A 16911-nucleotide genomic window follows, 5' to 3' on the forward strand; every position below is an offset into this window, starting at 1 on the left:
TAAGTAGGGAAACTTTCCCCTTACTAGTGACCCGATTATAAACTCAGTTGACTTAATTTAGTGTTTTGACATGTTATTGGCTGCCTCATCCCATTAGCATGTGTTTTATTCCTGCGCATGTCACACCTCACCAGCAACTTCTGTTTTTATACTGTGGATACGAGTGTGCTTTGCATCTTGAGATATTTGTGGTGCATGAGTTTTTCCACCCCCTGTACAACCTAGCAACTATGGCTTCCATCACCATCCCAACGAACGCCTTGCTGTGTGCCACTCCAGTGCCACATGACATTATCACTTAGCTGACCATGTGCCCTGTGGAACTGGAATGCTGCAATGCTGACCTGCACATGAAACTCATGGCAAAGTGGCCACCAGCAGCCCAGCCCTTGGTGCCTCCACTCTGACACCCATACCAGCACCCACATCTGCTATCACTGCTGTTCCTCCTCACTTTGATGTGCTGACACCCTATCCCCCAAACATCACCACCACTCTGTCTGGCCATACTGTGGTTAACATGCTGCCCTTCCATCTATGGGACCTGTACCTGTGGTTTTCCTTAGCAGACACTATCTTTGGCAACTGCACCATCACCCAGGATGTCACTTAGTTTGCCATGGTGATCAGTGAACTTGAGATGAAATATGCATTGGATCATGACATCATCTCATATCCCCCATGTACTGATGGTTACGAGGCACACTGGTGCCACCTCAGGATGTATCATCTGAAATGCAGCACATCAGGGTCCTCCTTTTCTTCAATCAGTTTGAGGACCAGGGACCCTTGCAATTCCTGCACCATCTCCAAAGCCTGACAGAACTACATATTGTCTCCAGTGGTTTCCTATACAACATCTGGCTGGCTCACTTCCAGCTCTGGTATGGACTGCTGTGGTGTCGCATGCCAACCTCCCCCCCCCCCCCCCCCCTCCACCACACTGTCATTCCCAGTCTCAAGACAGGGTGCTTGGGACGCTGGCCTCTCTGTCTGCAACTGCCACCACAGTGTGCCATCTCACTCCCACCCAGTGCAGTCAGCTGGCTCCCACTCTGCCAGCCACCCTGCCACTAGCTCCCCCTTGTAGCTTGACATGCCACTAATGACATCACCAGCTGCTGCCATCCCTGCCAGCTCGCTGCACACTGTTCAGGAGCCAAGAGTGTATGATATCCTCCCCTGCCTCAATGTCGACATGGCAACATTACAGGCAACTGTGACCTGTCTCAAATCCAACCACTGCCATCTCTGTAGCCCTAGACATTGGTGCAATGATGGCTATTCCACTGCAATTCTAGCTGCCTTGCCAACAACTCTCACAACATGGCCCACCTTTGCTGGTATTACAAGCACTCCAGCCCAGATGCTGCAAACTGTACGGAACTCTTGACACCCAAATGCCAACATCCAACAGCATAAGGTGTGCCTTTCTGCTACATGGTCTCCCAGCATCTGTTCATCCATGGCGCTAATTCTGCTGCCCCATTCCCGATCTACACTGGATCTGAGTCGTCTATCTTCCTGTGGCAGCTTGTATGGCATCCTGGTGCCACCTCCATTGTCCTGCTGATGGCATGGAATAACCCCATACATCACTGCATCTTCGAACTTGGTCCGAAAAGGAACCTCTCCTGTACCTTCACTGTCACCTACACCACTGACCCCATTATCAGAGCAGACTTCATTGGGCACTACCACCTGCTCCCTGACATTGCTGGCTGACACCTCATTGTCAGCAATGCTGGGTATCAATGAAGTACACCACTTGTCCTGCTGTTTTCTTTGATGTGAAGCAGGTGATGTATTATGGTCCATACTCTGACCTCCTGGTGCAATTCCCTGCTGTCACAACCTCATCCAGCACACCTCATGAGGTCTGCCATTTAACTGTCCACTACATCGACACCATCCCAGGACCACTCATCTTCTACTGGCCGTGGTCTCTATCACTGCAAAAATTCGAGATCACCAACACCAAGTTTGATGAGGTGCTCATTGCCAGCATGCTGCATCCTCTGAAGAACCCCTGGGCATCAGCCTTTCACCCTACCAAGAAGAAGAATGGATGTTGGCCCCCATGTGGTGATTACTATAATCTAACCATCTGTACCATCCCTCACTGGTACCTGGTGCTGTTCCTACGCAGATACAACATACTGGTTGGCCTAGATTCTCTGGGTCTAGAACGTTCAGTACATTCAGCAGCACCAAGGCTTCCATCCAGATTCCAGTCACACCTGAGATCATCCAGAAGACCACCATCATCACACCATTCAGGCAGTACAGGAACACTTTTTTGGCCTTTGGCCCCCTTAATGCTGATCAAATGTGGCAGCATTTCTTAGATGGCATCTTGTGAGGCTTGCCATGCTTTTTTTACCTACTTTGACTACATAGTCAGTTTTTCTGTTATGCCCAAGGAACAGTGAGAGCACCTCTGCAGTATTTTTGAATATCTCCACCATCAACATAGCAACATGCACTCTTGGTGCTAGTGAAATGGTGTTGCTGGGCCACTTCATCTTCACTGCCAGCTGACGTCCCTCGCCCAACAAGGTTCAAGCTATCATTGATTTGCCACACTCAGAGACATTCAACAACGTCTGGCATGTTAAACTTCTTCTGCTGCCATCTGAGAAATGCTGCTGCTATGCAGGAGCTGCTCCGCACCACCTTTCTTGGTGCCAAAATGAAGGGCTGTAAGCCAGCACCGTGGACACCGCAAATGGAAACAACTTGTCTTCCACTTAGCATAACTTGGTGGGCATTACCCCGTTTGCCCACCAACATCCCACCAGCCCACCTGCTATTGTCGTTGAAGCCAGCCAGACAGCCATTGACACTGTCCTGCAGCAGCATGCTGGTGATGCCTGGTGACTTCTCTCACTTTCTTCCCCAGCAAGCTCTCTGCCACCCAACAGCAGTGGAACACATATGACAGAGAGCTCCTCACAACCTACGAGGCAACCAAATATTTTTGGCCATCGGTGGAGCCCTCTCACTACATGGTCTAAATCGACCACAGCCCTATAATTTTTGCCTATTGGAAAGACATTGACCAGTGCTCTACACATCAATTATGACAACTATCATTCAGTTCTGAATTTACCGCTGACCTATGTCACATCAACAGAATCAACAGCATCATCACCGTCTGTCTCAGCTACAACTGTGCTGTCACTTCATCCATGGACCACGAGGCACTGTGACAAAGAGTGTTCATTCACGGCAACCATATCTCATGCAACCATGTTATGCTGCATATCAGTGCTTACCTTTGCTGTTTTGCCTGCGCTACTCTGGCCCACAATGGGCCTTGAAGTGGGACTCCAACATATTCACCCTATATGTTCATCAATAGGTTGACATCCACCTATGTGCAGCCCAGTCCCACAACATCCGACCCAACTATTGTCTTCGTCAAAGCCCCCGCAGATGCACATTGCTGCCAACACCGGTATCTCTGACAGCACTGCTGTCATCATTACCTAGGCCAGTACTGACACTGCACCGAGCGTCCTCCCCCCTCTGAAGCTCCCTAGATGCCAGCCTACCACACTATGACTGAGGAGACTGCCGGAAGCCCACAATCCCATGCTGGTGCCATTCCTGACCTACCTGCCACTGGCACCACAGGTAGCAGTACCCGTAACGCACGGGATGCTCACACCCCTGCCCCTCTACATCTCCTGCAACCTGTGCCCAATGCAACGATTTTGCCTTCTTCCACGCCAACAGTCAATTACACTGCCACATAGTGGCCTCTACCACTTACGCTGCCACTTGCTCTCATGCAGTGGACCAGCACTGCTGACAGCCAGCCACCCCACCCACCTAACACCCAGCATTCTAACATCTGGTGCCCACCTCTATTGTGTGACCAGTGCAGCGGTAGTACAGCAGCAGTGCAGTAACGAGTCGCATATTTAGCTTTCATATTTGTTTTGTAGTTTGACTCTTAATTTCTTTCCGAGTGTTTGTGAGATTGCATATTTAATTACATAAAATCCTTGCGTATTCTCGTATTTGAGAGGAGTTATATTGCTTATTGATAGCTGTAAAGTATAAATTCGCGGTGTTGTTAGCGAGATGTTTGTTTTGGACAGCCAGTCCGCTTTTGACACAGCGCAGTGGCTAATGAGCGTTGAACAGCCACTGGTGAAGTATCAGTGCAGTAGGGAGTCGCATATTTAGCTTTCATATTTGTTTTGTAGTTTGATTATTAATTTCTTTCCGAGTGTTTGTGCACTTGCATATTTAATTACAAAAAAACCTTGAGTATTCTCGTATTTGAGAGGAGTTATATTGCTTATTGATAGCTGTAAAGTATAAATTTGCGGTGTTGTTATTCAGTTGTTTGTTTTGGACAGCCAGTCCACTTTTGACACAGCGCAGCATCCAATGAGCATTGAGCAGCCGCTGGTGAAGTAGTGCAGTAGGGAGTCGCATATTTAGCTTTCATATTTGTTTTGTAGTTTGATTCTTAATTTCTTTCCGACTGGTTGTGCGCTTGGATATTTAATTACATAAAATCCTTGCGTATTCTCGTATTTGAGAGGAGTTATATTGCTTATTGATAACTGTAAAGTATAAATTCGCGATGTCGTTAGTCAGTTGTTTGTTTTGGACAGCCAGTGCGCTTTTGACACAGCGCAGTGGCCATTTAACGTTGAGCAGCCGCTGGTGAAGTATCAGTGCAGTAGGGAGTCGCATATTTAGCTTTCATATTTGTTTTGTAGTTTGATCTTAATTTCTTTCTGAGTGTTTGTGCACTTTCATGTTTAATTACATAAAATCCTTGCATATTCTCGTATTTGAGAGGAGTTATATTACTTATTGATAGCTGTAAAGTAGTTGCTGATGTCGGTATCAATGATGCCTGTCACTTGAGTTCTGAGGCGATCCTCAGTTCATACGTGCAGCTGGCGGATTTGGTGAAATCCACTGGCCTCGCACGCGGAGTGCAAGCAGAGCTCTCTATTTGCAGCATAGTTCCCAGAGTGGATTGGGGTCCTTTGGTTTGGAGCCGAGTGGAGGGTCTCAACCAGAGGCTCCGTCGACTCTGTGAGGGTGTTGGCTGCAGATTTTTAGACTTGTGCTATTAGGTGGGGAATTGTACGACAGCCCTAGATAGGTCAGGGGTGCACTACACAAAGGAAGCGGCTACTCAGGTAGCAGAGTACTTGTGGCATGTACATGGGGGTTTTTTGGGCTAGGCAGTAGTGCGAGGTGTCCTGATGAACACTCTCCAGTCGCCGTGCAGGCAGGGAAATCAAGACGCGCTCAATGTGAAGACACTTCAGCTACCAAGATATTAGCAGTAAATTTTCAGAGTGTTCGGAATAAAGTTCCTTAATTTACTACCCTCCAGGAAGCGTGTGACACGCAAGTTATTCTCTGGACTGAGACCTGGCTGAACCCTGAGATAGGAAGTTCTGAAATATTTAGTGAGGATTGGAAAGTGTATCGGAAAGACACATCAGACACCATAGGAGGTGGTGTCTTCATTGCAGTTGACAAAAATATTGTCTACTGAGGTCGAAGTAGATTGTGATTGTGAAGTTATCTGAACACGTTTAACAGGGATAGGAGAAATAAAGTTAGTTGGGTGTTATTACCGGCCACCAGGTTCCATCATGACAGTTCTAGAATCATTCAAAGGGAGTCTTTCATGCAGGAGGATCGTACAACCATACTGCTGTTTGAGTCTCGTACAGATTCCCGTATGGAGGATATAGTGATAGACGTCCCTGGGGTTGTGAAGCAGCTGAATGGGTTGAAAATAAATAAATCACCAGGTCCTGATGGGATTCCAATTCGGTTCTACAGAGAGTACTCTACTGCATTGGCTCCTTACTTAGCTTGCATTTATCGCTAATCTCTTGCCCAGCGTTAAGTCCCAAGCGACTGGAAAAAAGCGCAGGTGATGCCTGTATATAAGAGGGGTAGAAGGATGGATCCTCAAAATTACAGACCAATATCCTTAACATCGGTTTGTGGCAGGATTCTCAAACATATTCTCAGTTCAAATATAATGAATTTCCTTGAGACAGAGAAGTCCATGCATCAGCACGGCTTTAGAATGCATTGCTCCTGCGAAATGCTCTTGCGAACCATGGGTGAAGGGTATCAGACAGATGCCATATTCCTTGACTTCTGGAAAGTGTTTGACTCGGTGCCCCACTGCAGACTCCTAACTAAGGTACGAGCATATGGGAATGGTTCCCAAATATGTGAGTGGCTTGAAGACTTCTTAAATAATAGAACCCAGTACATTGTCCTCGATGGTGAGTGTTCATCGGAGGTGAGGGTATCTTCTGGAGTGCCCCAGGGAAGTGTTTTCTATCTACATAAATGATCTTTTAGATACGGTGTAGCAATGTGCAGCTGTTTGCTGATGATGCTGTGGTGTATGGGAAGGTGTCGTCGTTGAGTGACTGTAGGAGGATACAAGATGACTTGGACAGGATTTGTGATTGGTGTAAAGAATGGCAGCTAACTCTGAATATAAATAAATGTAAATTAATGCAGATGAATAGGAAAAAGAACCCCATAATGTTTGAATACTCCATTAGTAGTGTAGCGCTTGACACATTCATGTCGATTAAATATTTGGGCATAACATTGCAGAACAGTATTAAGTGGGACAAGCATGTAATGGTAGTTGTAGGGAAGGTGGATAGTCATCTTTGGTTCATTGGTAGAATTTTGGGAAGATGTGGTTCATCTGTAAAGGAGACTGCTTATAAAACACTAATACGACCTATTCTTGAGTATTGCTCAAGCATTTGGGATCCCTATCAGGTCAGATTGAGGAAGGACATAGAAGCAATTCAGAGGCGGGCTGCTAGATTTGTTACTGGTAAGTTTGATTATCATGCGAGTGTTAGTGAAATGCTTCAGGAAGTTGGGTGGGAGTCTCTGGAGGAAAGGAGGTGTTCTTTTCGTGAATCACTACTGAGGAAATTTAGAAAACCAGCATTTGAGCCTGATTGCAGTACTATTTTACTGCCACCATCTTATATTTCACGGAAAGACCACAAAGATAAGATAAGAGAGATTAGGGCTCGTACAGAGGCATATAGGCAGTCATTTTTCCCTCGTTGTGTTTGGGAGTGGAGCAGGGAGAGATGCTAGTCGTGGTATGAGGTACCCTCCGCCATGCTCCGAATGGTGGATTGTGGAGTATGTATGTAGATGTAGACCTGTAGCATCAGTGCCACCACCAATGGCCTCACCACTACTACACCCTGGCCCTCCAACAGTACCAGCCTTCACCGTCACCATAACACTCACCATCCGAGCTTCACTCTCATGTGGGGAGAACTGTGTGGTAGTCTTTCACTGCACATCTCTCTTAACAGATCTGTATGATCCTGGCTAACTACAGCTATCTGCTAAGGCAGTGAGTTTCCTCCTTCATGCATCTTTTTCCACCTCAAAGCTGTCAATTCTGCCGACCAACTAGATAACTGCATACTACGATGGTTGGTGACTGGTATAGGACTATAGCTCAGTTCCTAATGAGGCTTCTCCCAACCCTACCTCACCCAGTCTTTCTATTCTCTTCCAGCATTAGTATCATCTTCTGCTCCATTCCCATGCCTTGATGGACACAGCACGTGGTGACATGTTTCATACTGAGATGCTTATCATATAGTTTCAAAATACAGCCATTCCATGCCCTATCAATGTCTGCTACACAGCCCAGTGTGTAAATTGGTGTTTTCTGCTGCATTTTCTGCAAGAGATGATTCATTCCATATCCCATATCAATAAAATTTGGTGTTGTCCTGGAGGACGAGGTAGCGACTTTCTTTGTTTAGTGTCTGCTATTCATATTGCACCACACCTTTGTCTAGTGCCATCACTTCAGTGAGCTACTTTGTCCAACATCTGTTAATTTTGAGACCATTTCATGTTTTTTGTAGTAGTTCAGTTGTTTAGTAAAATGTGTTGTTGTTTCTTAACCATGTGCAGATGTTAATCTTTGTGCAGCAATTAGCATTCATTATTTTACAATTTCTTAATTAATTTTGATGTTAGGTAGGGAAACTTTCCTACAGTGCCATGAAAAATTTATTTTTTGTAAGAACAACTAGTATGGTACTTTACTCGATGTGGCATAAAAGTTACAGATTGATAAAGCTAGGACAGTATTTCTATAACTATACAGTTTTGCAGAGTAATATATGATTCAGTTTGAGGAGCATTCAGAAGAAACATTGCTGGGTTTGAAAAGTAATCATTTATCATTGATGATGTAGCAGTGGGTGGTGGAATCTGTGTGAGGGTAGGCAATGTTTTTGAAGAAACAGAAGCAGCAGAAACAGAAACAAGGAAAATCGTGATGTCTTCCTTGGGTTCCTCCAGCTTCTCATTCAGAAGTAACAGTAATTTATCTTTCAGTTCTGTTTTATGCCTGTCACGAAGTTCCCTGAAATCAGGGAACAAAGACAGCAAGAAACATCCAGCCAGCATCAGCATCTGATGACTCCCTTTGCCTTTTCATTTCAGTAAGTTTTTCATTTCCAGCTTTGGCTTATGCTGGCAGCAAATGGAGGGAAAAAACATGGGGAAGCTACGCACTCTGCTTAGCAGGCTATAGCAGGTGACGATAGCCTTTCATGTGGCTCATAGCTACCAACCTTGTCACAGAGAATCTCCAACATATCTCTCATATTTTCTTGAAGTGGAGAGAGGTATTGCTCTCTTTCCACTATTAAAAACAATTTTGAAATGGTAGCTATATTCATAAGCAGCAATATATGACCAAAAACACACCAAATGTAAACTGGTCACCAACTGCATTCTTCACTGCAAACTTTTCAAAATGTTTGCAGTGTTTATTTTGAAGTATTGCAGGAACTATGGGCAATAACAAAAAGAAAACCAGTTCATTATCAAGCTGTGATATCACACTACAAGATGCAAAAAATCAGTTTCTTTCTTGCCATATAGTTTCCTTAAAACTAAATGAGAAAGAATGCACAGTAGAGAATACACATGAATCTCAAAACAGCAGTTTTTAATATTTTTCACAAAAAATAACAACTGTCATGGAAATAACTTTGCTTCATGCAAACAAAACAATGTTTTTTTTTATTTTTATTTATTTATTTTTTTTTTTTTTATGCAAACTGGATGATGTGAAATTTCCCTCCCCATATATCATCAGAGACAAGTTACATGGAATGATCGATACTCTGAGTTACACCAGACAGTATGATGGAGCTACATGTCAGTGTTGTATCACTGTTGTCCCATTTTGAACCAGTTAAATTATTTCCACTATGTTCCTGTGCATTCTGCCGATGTGGATTGCTTCTGCATTGTATCGCTGGTCACGTGGCATATTGTATGGCTTCAGTGTAAACCATGCCTAACAGGGGCTAAAGGTGATGCCTATAACAATTTCAAAGTTACACATTAGCAAAAATCTTCTAAAGATGCCCAAAACATGCTGATGTTCTTTAAAACCATGTTGCAAATTGTAGTCCTCTAATGGATCAGTTTGGTGTTGACACACAAGATGACAAAGGGGAAAACAAAACCTTAAATTCTGCAGTTAAAAAATTGTTTAATTGTAACATTATACTATATTTCTACTGTTTTTTAAGTGTGAGTTGCTTCTGTTCATAAGAAGGCTTAAATGAGTAGGTGCACAGAGTTGTAGAGCATTATGATTATCATGTATCTGTTGTAGGATTTTAAGACTGAGTTTGAATATAGTGACATACTTAGACAGGGAAAATGCAACTTATTAAATTGGCCTGGAAATAGGAAACATTATTCGTTTCAAATGTAGCTTACACTATTAAAACATTATATCTCACAAACCATGGATACATGTGAACATGCAGATATCACATTAATAGATCTCCTAAAAGTTTGAAGACTGTTAAACGATGTCAAAGGCACAAGCTTACACAGGACTGATATAATCCAGTTCATCATCCTGGATGCTGAATGTTAATCACAGTTATTAGGAACACACAAGGCAGCATGAAAGAGTATATTCCTGATGATACTGTTCTGCACAACGAAGTTTCATCCTTGAGTAACTGTGAGTCCTGAGGTCTATGCACAACACACAGTTGTTGCTGTGGATGAAATCTTTTTTGGGGAAGAATTGCAGACATCATACAATATCTTAAAAAACTAACCACACTCACCTCATTATCAGTTAAAATAGAGGGCAGGTCCTGTGGGATATTCAGATCAGCTCTCAGGTTGTCAGACAAAACACACTCAATCCAAATATGTTGTATTGACAGCTATGTCCCACATCTGTGACACACTGGTGGCTTCCCATCACAATGTAAGAGAATGCCATGCATAAATGGGCAGTGTCCCAGTCTAAGCCATGTAAGGGCTATTTCTTCAGCTTGTCATGGTTAGGAGGAGGTAAGAACTGAAGGTTTCATGGAACATAACTTATTATTCCTCACTTCCAGAGGCTGAGCCTCCCACCAACACATGGTCTTCATGTTCACAAATCAGATAACAGCCTGCAGGGGGACTGAACAGTGAGCAGGAGATGGAAGGGACAAGCCTCCTTGGCAGCCACATCAGCGAGTTCATTTCCTTGGAGCACTATGTGCCCTAGAATCCAGCAGAAATTTATTTCCTTGTCCTACCTCTGCAAGAGGAGGAGAGTGTTCTGCGTTTCTTGTGCCATCTGATCTGGGTACATCTGACCAATAACAAGAAGGGCACTGTGAGAGTATGAGCAGATGAGGAATTTCTTCCCATGATGCCATCTCATCTGCTCCATTGCCCTCGGGATAGGAAACAATTCCCGTAATAAACTGAAAACTGCTCTGAGAGTCCTGTCCCAAGAACAATGCTCGGGAACATGACAGAGTAGCTGATAAAATCCTCCCACATAGACCCATCCATGTAAACAGTAATAAAATCCAGGTGGTGATGTAAAATCTTGTTAAATTTAATTTTAAAAAATACAGTCTGGTGTACAGTTCTTTCTGTAAACAGTCAAGTCGAAAAGTGAACTGTGCCTCTTCAGTAGCAGGTGTCTCCTACTCTACTCATGACCTTGGACCTTAATGTCCCTACCTGTAGTAAATCAAGGATCTTCCTCACATGAATCCCAAATGTCCTCATAGCCCAAGTACAGCCATTTTAGTGGCAGCTGTGCAGTGGTCTTGGGTTACTTCCTATTATTTTAAAGCATTTGCATACATTATTATGTTATCATAATTATTTTTTAATTTACAATGTTTTGGCAGGGAGTGATTAGGTAGGTGACTTCTGCAAATGGTACATCTTGGTCACTAGTCTCCTCCATTGACTACCAGTATATTTTTCATTTTTAATTATGTTATGTATGAAAGACAAGGACAGCAGAACTCATTATGTCTCTCCTTTGTTTAATTATTTGTATGACAGCGTCAGGTACGTCGCTGCCTAGCAGAAGGTCTGGTATCAACATATGAGCAAGCTGAATTGGCAGTGAAGTTGATGGGGATGAAATTTGAACGAGAGGAAGCATTAACTGCTGCAAAAGAATGCAGAGATCTTGATTCTGCACTATCATTTCTACAACAAGAATGTGAGCTTTGCATGGGAAAGTATCCAATGAAGCAGGTGAGGATCTGAATTTCTTATAATACTCTACTTCTGATACTTCTGTCTGACATCAACATCTTCCATTACTGATGTAAGATTTGTTTCAACATACTGATCCTCGTTCTTGAAATATAATCATGTTGCTTCCTCCCTTTTTCATGTAGCTCTGCAAAACTATGTTCATCAGCAGTAAAATGTATTTTGCAATAGCTTCCTGAAATTGTATTTTCATGAAATATTATGCAAATTTAACTTAGCTAAAGAATGAAAATTAAAAAGTCTTTATTCACAATTAATCCTAGGATAGAAGCCATGTTCCTGACTGATGCATTTTCTCATGTCTATTATATAATACTAATATATATAAAAACAAAGATGAGGTGACTTACCGAACAAAAGCGCTGGCAGGTCGATAGACACACAAACAAACACAAACACACACACAAAATTCAAGCTTTCGCAACAAACTGTTGCCTCATCAGGAAAGAGGGAAGGAGAGGGAAAGACGAAAGGATGTGGGTTTTAAGGGAGAGGGTAAGGAGTCATTCCAATCCCGGGAGCGGAAAGACTTACCTTAGGGGGAAAAAAGGACAGGTATACACTTGCACACACGCACATATCCATCCACACATACAGACACAAGATGTCTGCTTGTGTCTGTATGTGTGGATGGATATGTGCGTGTGTGCGAGTGTATACCTGTCCTTTTTTCCCCCTAAGGTAAGTCTTTCCGCTCCCGGGATTGGAATGACTCCTTACCCTCTCCCTTAAAACCCACATCCTTTCGTCTTTCCCTCTCCTTCCCTCTTTCCTGATGAGGCAACAGTTTGTTGCGAAAGCTTGAATTTTGTGTGTGTGTTTGTGTTTGTTTGTGTGTCTATCGACCTGCCAGCGCTTTTGTTCGGTAAGTCACCTCATCTTTGTTTTTATATATATTTTTTCCCACGTGGAATGTTTCCTTCCATTATATTGATATAATACTAATAGCTTGATATATCATGACATTAAAGGACAACTTGTTGCTATAGCTTGACTATGTGAATGCAATATAACCATAGGGATATAAAATCTTAATGTATATTCATGTACATCTAATAGAGATTCAGAGAGAGTTATAATAACCATAGAAAACTTAAAAAAAGCAGAAATAATTAAATAATGTGTGAATATGGATATTGAAGCTATTAAATTTCTAAAATAGGCTAACAGAAAATTGATATGAAAATGATACTAACAACCTATAATTTAGCATCTGTCACATTATTCATAATAAGAGTAGTTGAAGACAGACCCAAATAATATTTTCATATAATAAGATAAAACTAAGCAAGAACTTGCATACCCTGTGGAAAAGTTTTTTCAAATTGTTGCATGTAGTTATTCACTTATGCAACTTCGTCACATGTACAACTTGGGAACATTTAAAGAAAATATCAGTGCTAATTAACAACAAGATAATTAGAGAGTTTAGATGAAGCTTTAAAAAAAGAGACCAACTGTATAACACCACAGGCAGTGTGATAGAAATTGTGATGTCCTCTGCTCTGCTCGCATCTACATCATTGGCTTAGGCTGGCTCTTGGTGACTTACCTACTTGAGTCTGGAGTGGTCCTGTCAGAGGATCAGTGTCATCTGAGTATTGGCACCACTTGGTTGATAGTAATGTTTCACCAAGTACTCAGCTTCCATAACAACACTGGGTGGTGCCTTTTCAGCCTCTTCCCTCCCAACCAGCAACCACTAGGTTTAGAAGACAAAGGTGGTGCTTGGTCCAGATGAGATACCACCAAGGAAGGCAATGGGTCATTGTCCATGGGTGTTGCTGTGGAAGGCCAAGGCAAGACGAGACTCAATAAGAGATGATCCAGTCATCACAAGAACAGAGGGTTCATTGGGGTGGAGGTGGGGGTTACTGGTGGCTGCTGGGCTGCTGACCAAGAAGGGCCAGAGGCAAAGTTGGTTTCAGTGAAGCTGCCAAAGTCCAAGTGTGGAGGCCTTGGCATGCAGCATGGGCATGTAGTGGATGGACACAATTTTGAGGGTTAGCTATGGTGGCACCCAAACTGACCAGTTGACACCAGAGTGATCATTTGGAAGGTAGAAGCCTTGGTGACAGCATCCACTAGTAGTAGGCACAACATATCCAAAAGGGTGTGGTGAGGGCAACCATGAATCAATTCTGCCAGGCTATGGCCCTCGATCAGAGTAGCTAAGGAAGTTGGTATAAAGCTACAGAGAGCATCAGATGTGATGTTTGACATAATTTCCTAAGTGTGGATAAAAAGTTCTGCATGATGGTTGAAGGCTAGGTGAAAAGGTGCAATGTAAAAATGTTGAATCCTGTTACAGGCACAAAACCATTAGAAGTCATAGGAGATAAATGCCATCTCATTATCAGAAATCAAGATTTGTGGGTTACCTTGAAGTACAATAACCTTTTCCAAGGCTATGATAGTAGTGGTAGGGACCAGCAAAAGCTAAGTGTATACAGATTCACACTTCGGCACCATCAAGGTAAGTAGAGAACTTCTGGGAAGGTACAGCTTTTTGGGCCTGACTGGTAAAACACTGGTGGACCAGGTCTGCAATATCAGTGGCATTATTTGACCAGCATATACGTTACCATGCCACTGTTGGGAGGAATCAGGATGCAGCAAAGGTCCTCGTCTGAGATCTAAAACACAACTCCTTGACATAGATATAGCTGATGCCACCATGACCAGTGGGAATGAAATTCAGGTCAGGGAGACCTGTCCAGCCACACATGTTGTACAAATTGAAGAAGGCAGTGTAATGTCATGTTATTGTGAGTGGCAGCCACAATGTCATGCAATGTTAAGGGAAAGGTTGAAAAGGCTAAAGTCAGATCTGGAAACACACCAGTTCATATTGATCAAAAGCTGGGGTCAGGTGTCAAGGGAAATCAGGACAGCATGTCCACGTTTGCACATACTGCCACTGCTCAATAGTCCATAAAGGATAAATTTAAATTTATGAACTGCATAAATAATTGCAGGAACCTTCTGCCCTATTTGAGAATAGCTTTGCTTAGAAGCAGAGAAGGCCTCAGAAGCACATGCAGTTGGGTGCTTGATGCCATGAGGGTATTTATAGGACTGTACTGATACCATGGGTGGAGATACGTCTGTTGCTACTACTAGATGCAAACTAGGAGTGTATGGTCTTAAACATGGAAGCTACTTAATCAAATATTTTAAAGCCTGGAAAGCTTGTTGATAGCAATGTGACCATTTGAAATTTATGTCTCAATGCCATAGCTGGTTCCCTGGATAATAGTGTTTTGCTAGATTTTCAATGAATTGGCATTAATAGTTGATCTTATCCATAAACACCTGTAAGTCTTCGACATTTGCTGGGGACTGTATTTTATTGATCACCACAAGATAATCTTTTGTTGATTCAACCCATTTACCAAGAGTTTAAACCTTAAATACGTCAAAAAAGATTGCATAAAAGGACACTTGTGTATATTGGATTTAAGTCCTTCTGTTGCCAGTCTCTGGAACAAAAGGTCAAGGGTTTGAAAGTGATTCTCTTGAGCTGCACCTTTGACCAAAATATCATCAAGGCACACAGCACTGTTGGGAATACCCTATAGTTGAACCATAAAATGCTGAAATGTGTCAATGGCTGAAGGGATGCTGAAAGGTAACCATTTATAACGGTAAAGGTTATACGGCATGTTGAGTAGTAGGTAACTCTGTGACGTTGCATCCAAGGGGACTTGAAGATATGACTCTGTGAGTTCAGTTTTACTGAGTAACGTGCATTGGCCCAAATTTTCAAAGAGCTTATCTGTGCTCAATGGAGGTTAAGTTTCTACTTCACTTGTGCACTGATAGTTGCTGTCACAGAGTCCTAAGATTGCAATTGGGTTTATGTAATGTTACCAGGGGACTGGCCAGTTGACTATGGGATGTAGGTATTAGTACCTCTTCATGTGTGTGTCCATCCAGCTCTGTTTTGAAGGTGTCCTTAAGAGCCAATAATGGGGCCTCTATCACTGTAATCTGCAGGGCCATACACTACATTAAAGTCTCTCTCTTTGATAAATATGCCCAAATTAGGCAAGATGACTGATTTCAAGGCTTATGTCACAATGTTCTGAGGCATCAAGGGATCACCAATTTAGTATTGGAGGGCAGCATGGAGGGTAAAAATCATAGGGGAAGACCAAGAGATGAATACACTAAGCAGATTCGGAAGGATTTAGATTGCAATAGGTACTGGGAGATGAAGAAGCTTGCACAGGATAGAGTAGCATGAAAAGCTGCATCAAACCAGTTTCTGGACTGAAACCACAAAAACAACAATGTCACAATTAAGTGACATAAGCCTCAAAATCAATTGTATTGCCTAATCCTGGTAAGAAAATTTGGGCATAAGTAGCTTAAGGCCCTGCAGATTACATGTTGTGCACAGTTTCACGAGAATGTTGTCCACTTTTGGGTCAGCTACCCACATCAAATTTACTGTATCAGGGTGTATGCAACCTGGGAGATCTGTGAAAAACCCAGGAGTTTTTTCATCCGGGAGAAAACTGAGAAAAACCCCGGAATTTTTTAGAATTCCAGGGATTTTTCGTTTTAGTTTTCAGTTAAATTTTTGTATTTTTAACTGGTAAGAATCAATCTAACAAAGGATATTACTGTATTCCACTACTGCAGAATAATACTGCAACAATAAAATGTGAACGGGGGAAAAAAAACCCAAATAAAACAGAAATTGCAAGGGAAATGTGCCATATTCAAGAACAAAACACAGTGCTCATACAAGTGTTTGCCAACAGCAAAATGTGTCAAAGGCTTTAGGAAGATCATGCAATGCTTCATAACAACAAATTGCCTCTGATGAGTGGGACATCACAATTGCTTACATTAGATTCATTTTAGCAGTTACGAGCGGGCTCATGCGCATGCCGAGTTGAGTGGCAAATTAGTAGTACCTTCTCCCATTTCTGGCTGCAGAAATGTGGCTGCTGTTGAGTAAGCAGTCGCAGCAAGCAGCTAGATGCAACCGGGATAAATTTTACTTCTGTGCCCAAGCCGCCAGATTCACGCATGTGCATCAGGCCCAAATCTATGAGGGAGGGTGGGGGGGGGATGCGCATCCCTGTTGGTTTTTGAACACACTCTAAGTTGATTTCTGAATGAATCATAAGCTGCGAGGGGTAGCCATGCAGTCTGAGGCGACTCATCACGGTTCGCGCGGCTCCCCCCATCAGAGGTTCGAATCCTCCCTCGGGCATGGGTGTATGTGTTGTCCTTAGCGTAAGTTAGATTAAGTAGTGTGTAAGC

The 16911-nt window shown here is 42.9% G+C and overlaps 1 protein-coding gene across 1 annotated transcript in view; it reads left to right on the forward strand.

The window, feature by feature from the left end:
* LOC126456317 (E3 ubiquitin-protein ligase lubel) overlaps positions 1-16911 on the forward strand; it is a 464483-nt gene that overhangs the window by 367947 nt on the left and 79625 nt on the right. Inside the window, exon 18 of the mRNA XM_050092068.1 lies at positions 11413-11610. Coding sequence (XP_049948025.1) covers positions 11413-11610 — 198 coding nt within the window. The remainder of the gene's footprint in view (positions 1-11412; positions 11611-16911) is intronic.

This window comes from Schistocerca serialis, chromosome 2, assembly GCF_023864345.2.
Source record: "Schistocerca serialis cubense isolate TAMUIC-IGC-003099 chromosome 2, iqSchSeri2.2, whole genome shotgun sequence".
Lineage (NCBI taxonomy): Eukaryota > Metazoa > Arthropoda > Insecta > Orthoptera > Acrididae > Schistocerca > Schistocerca serialis.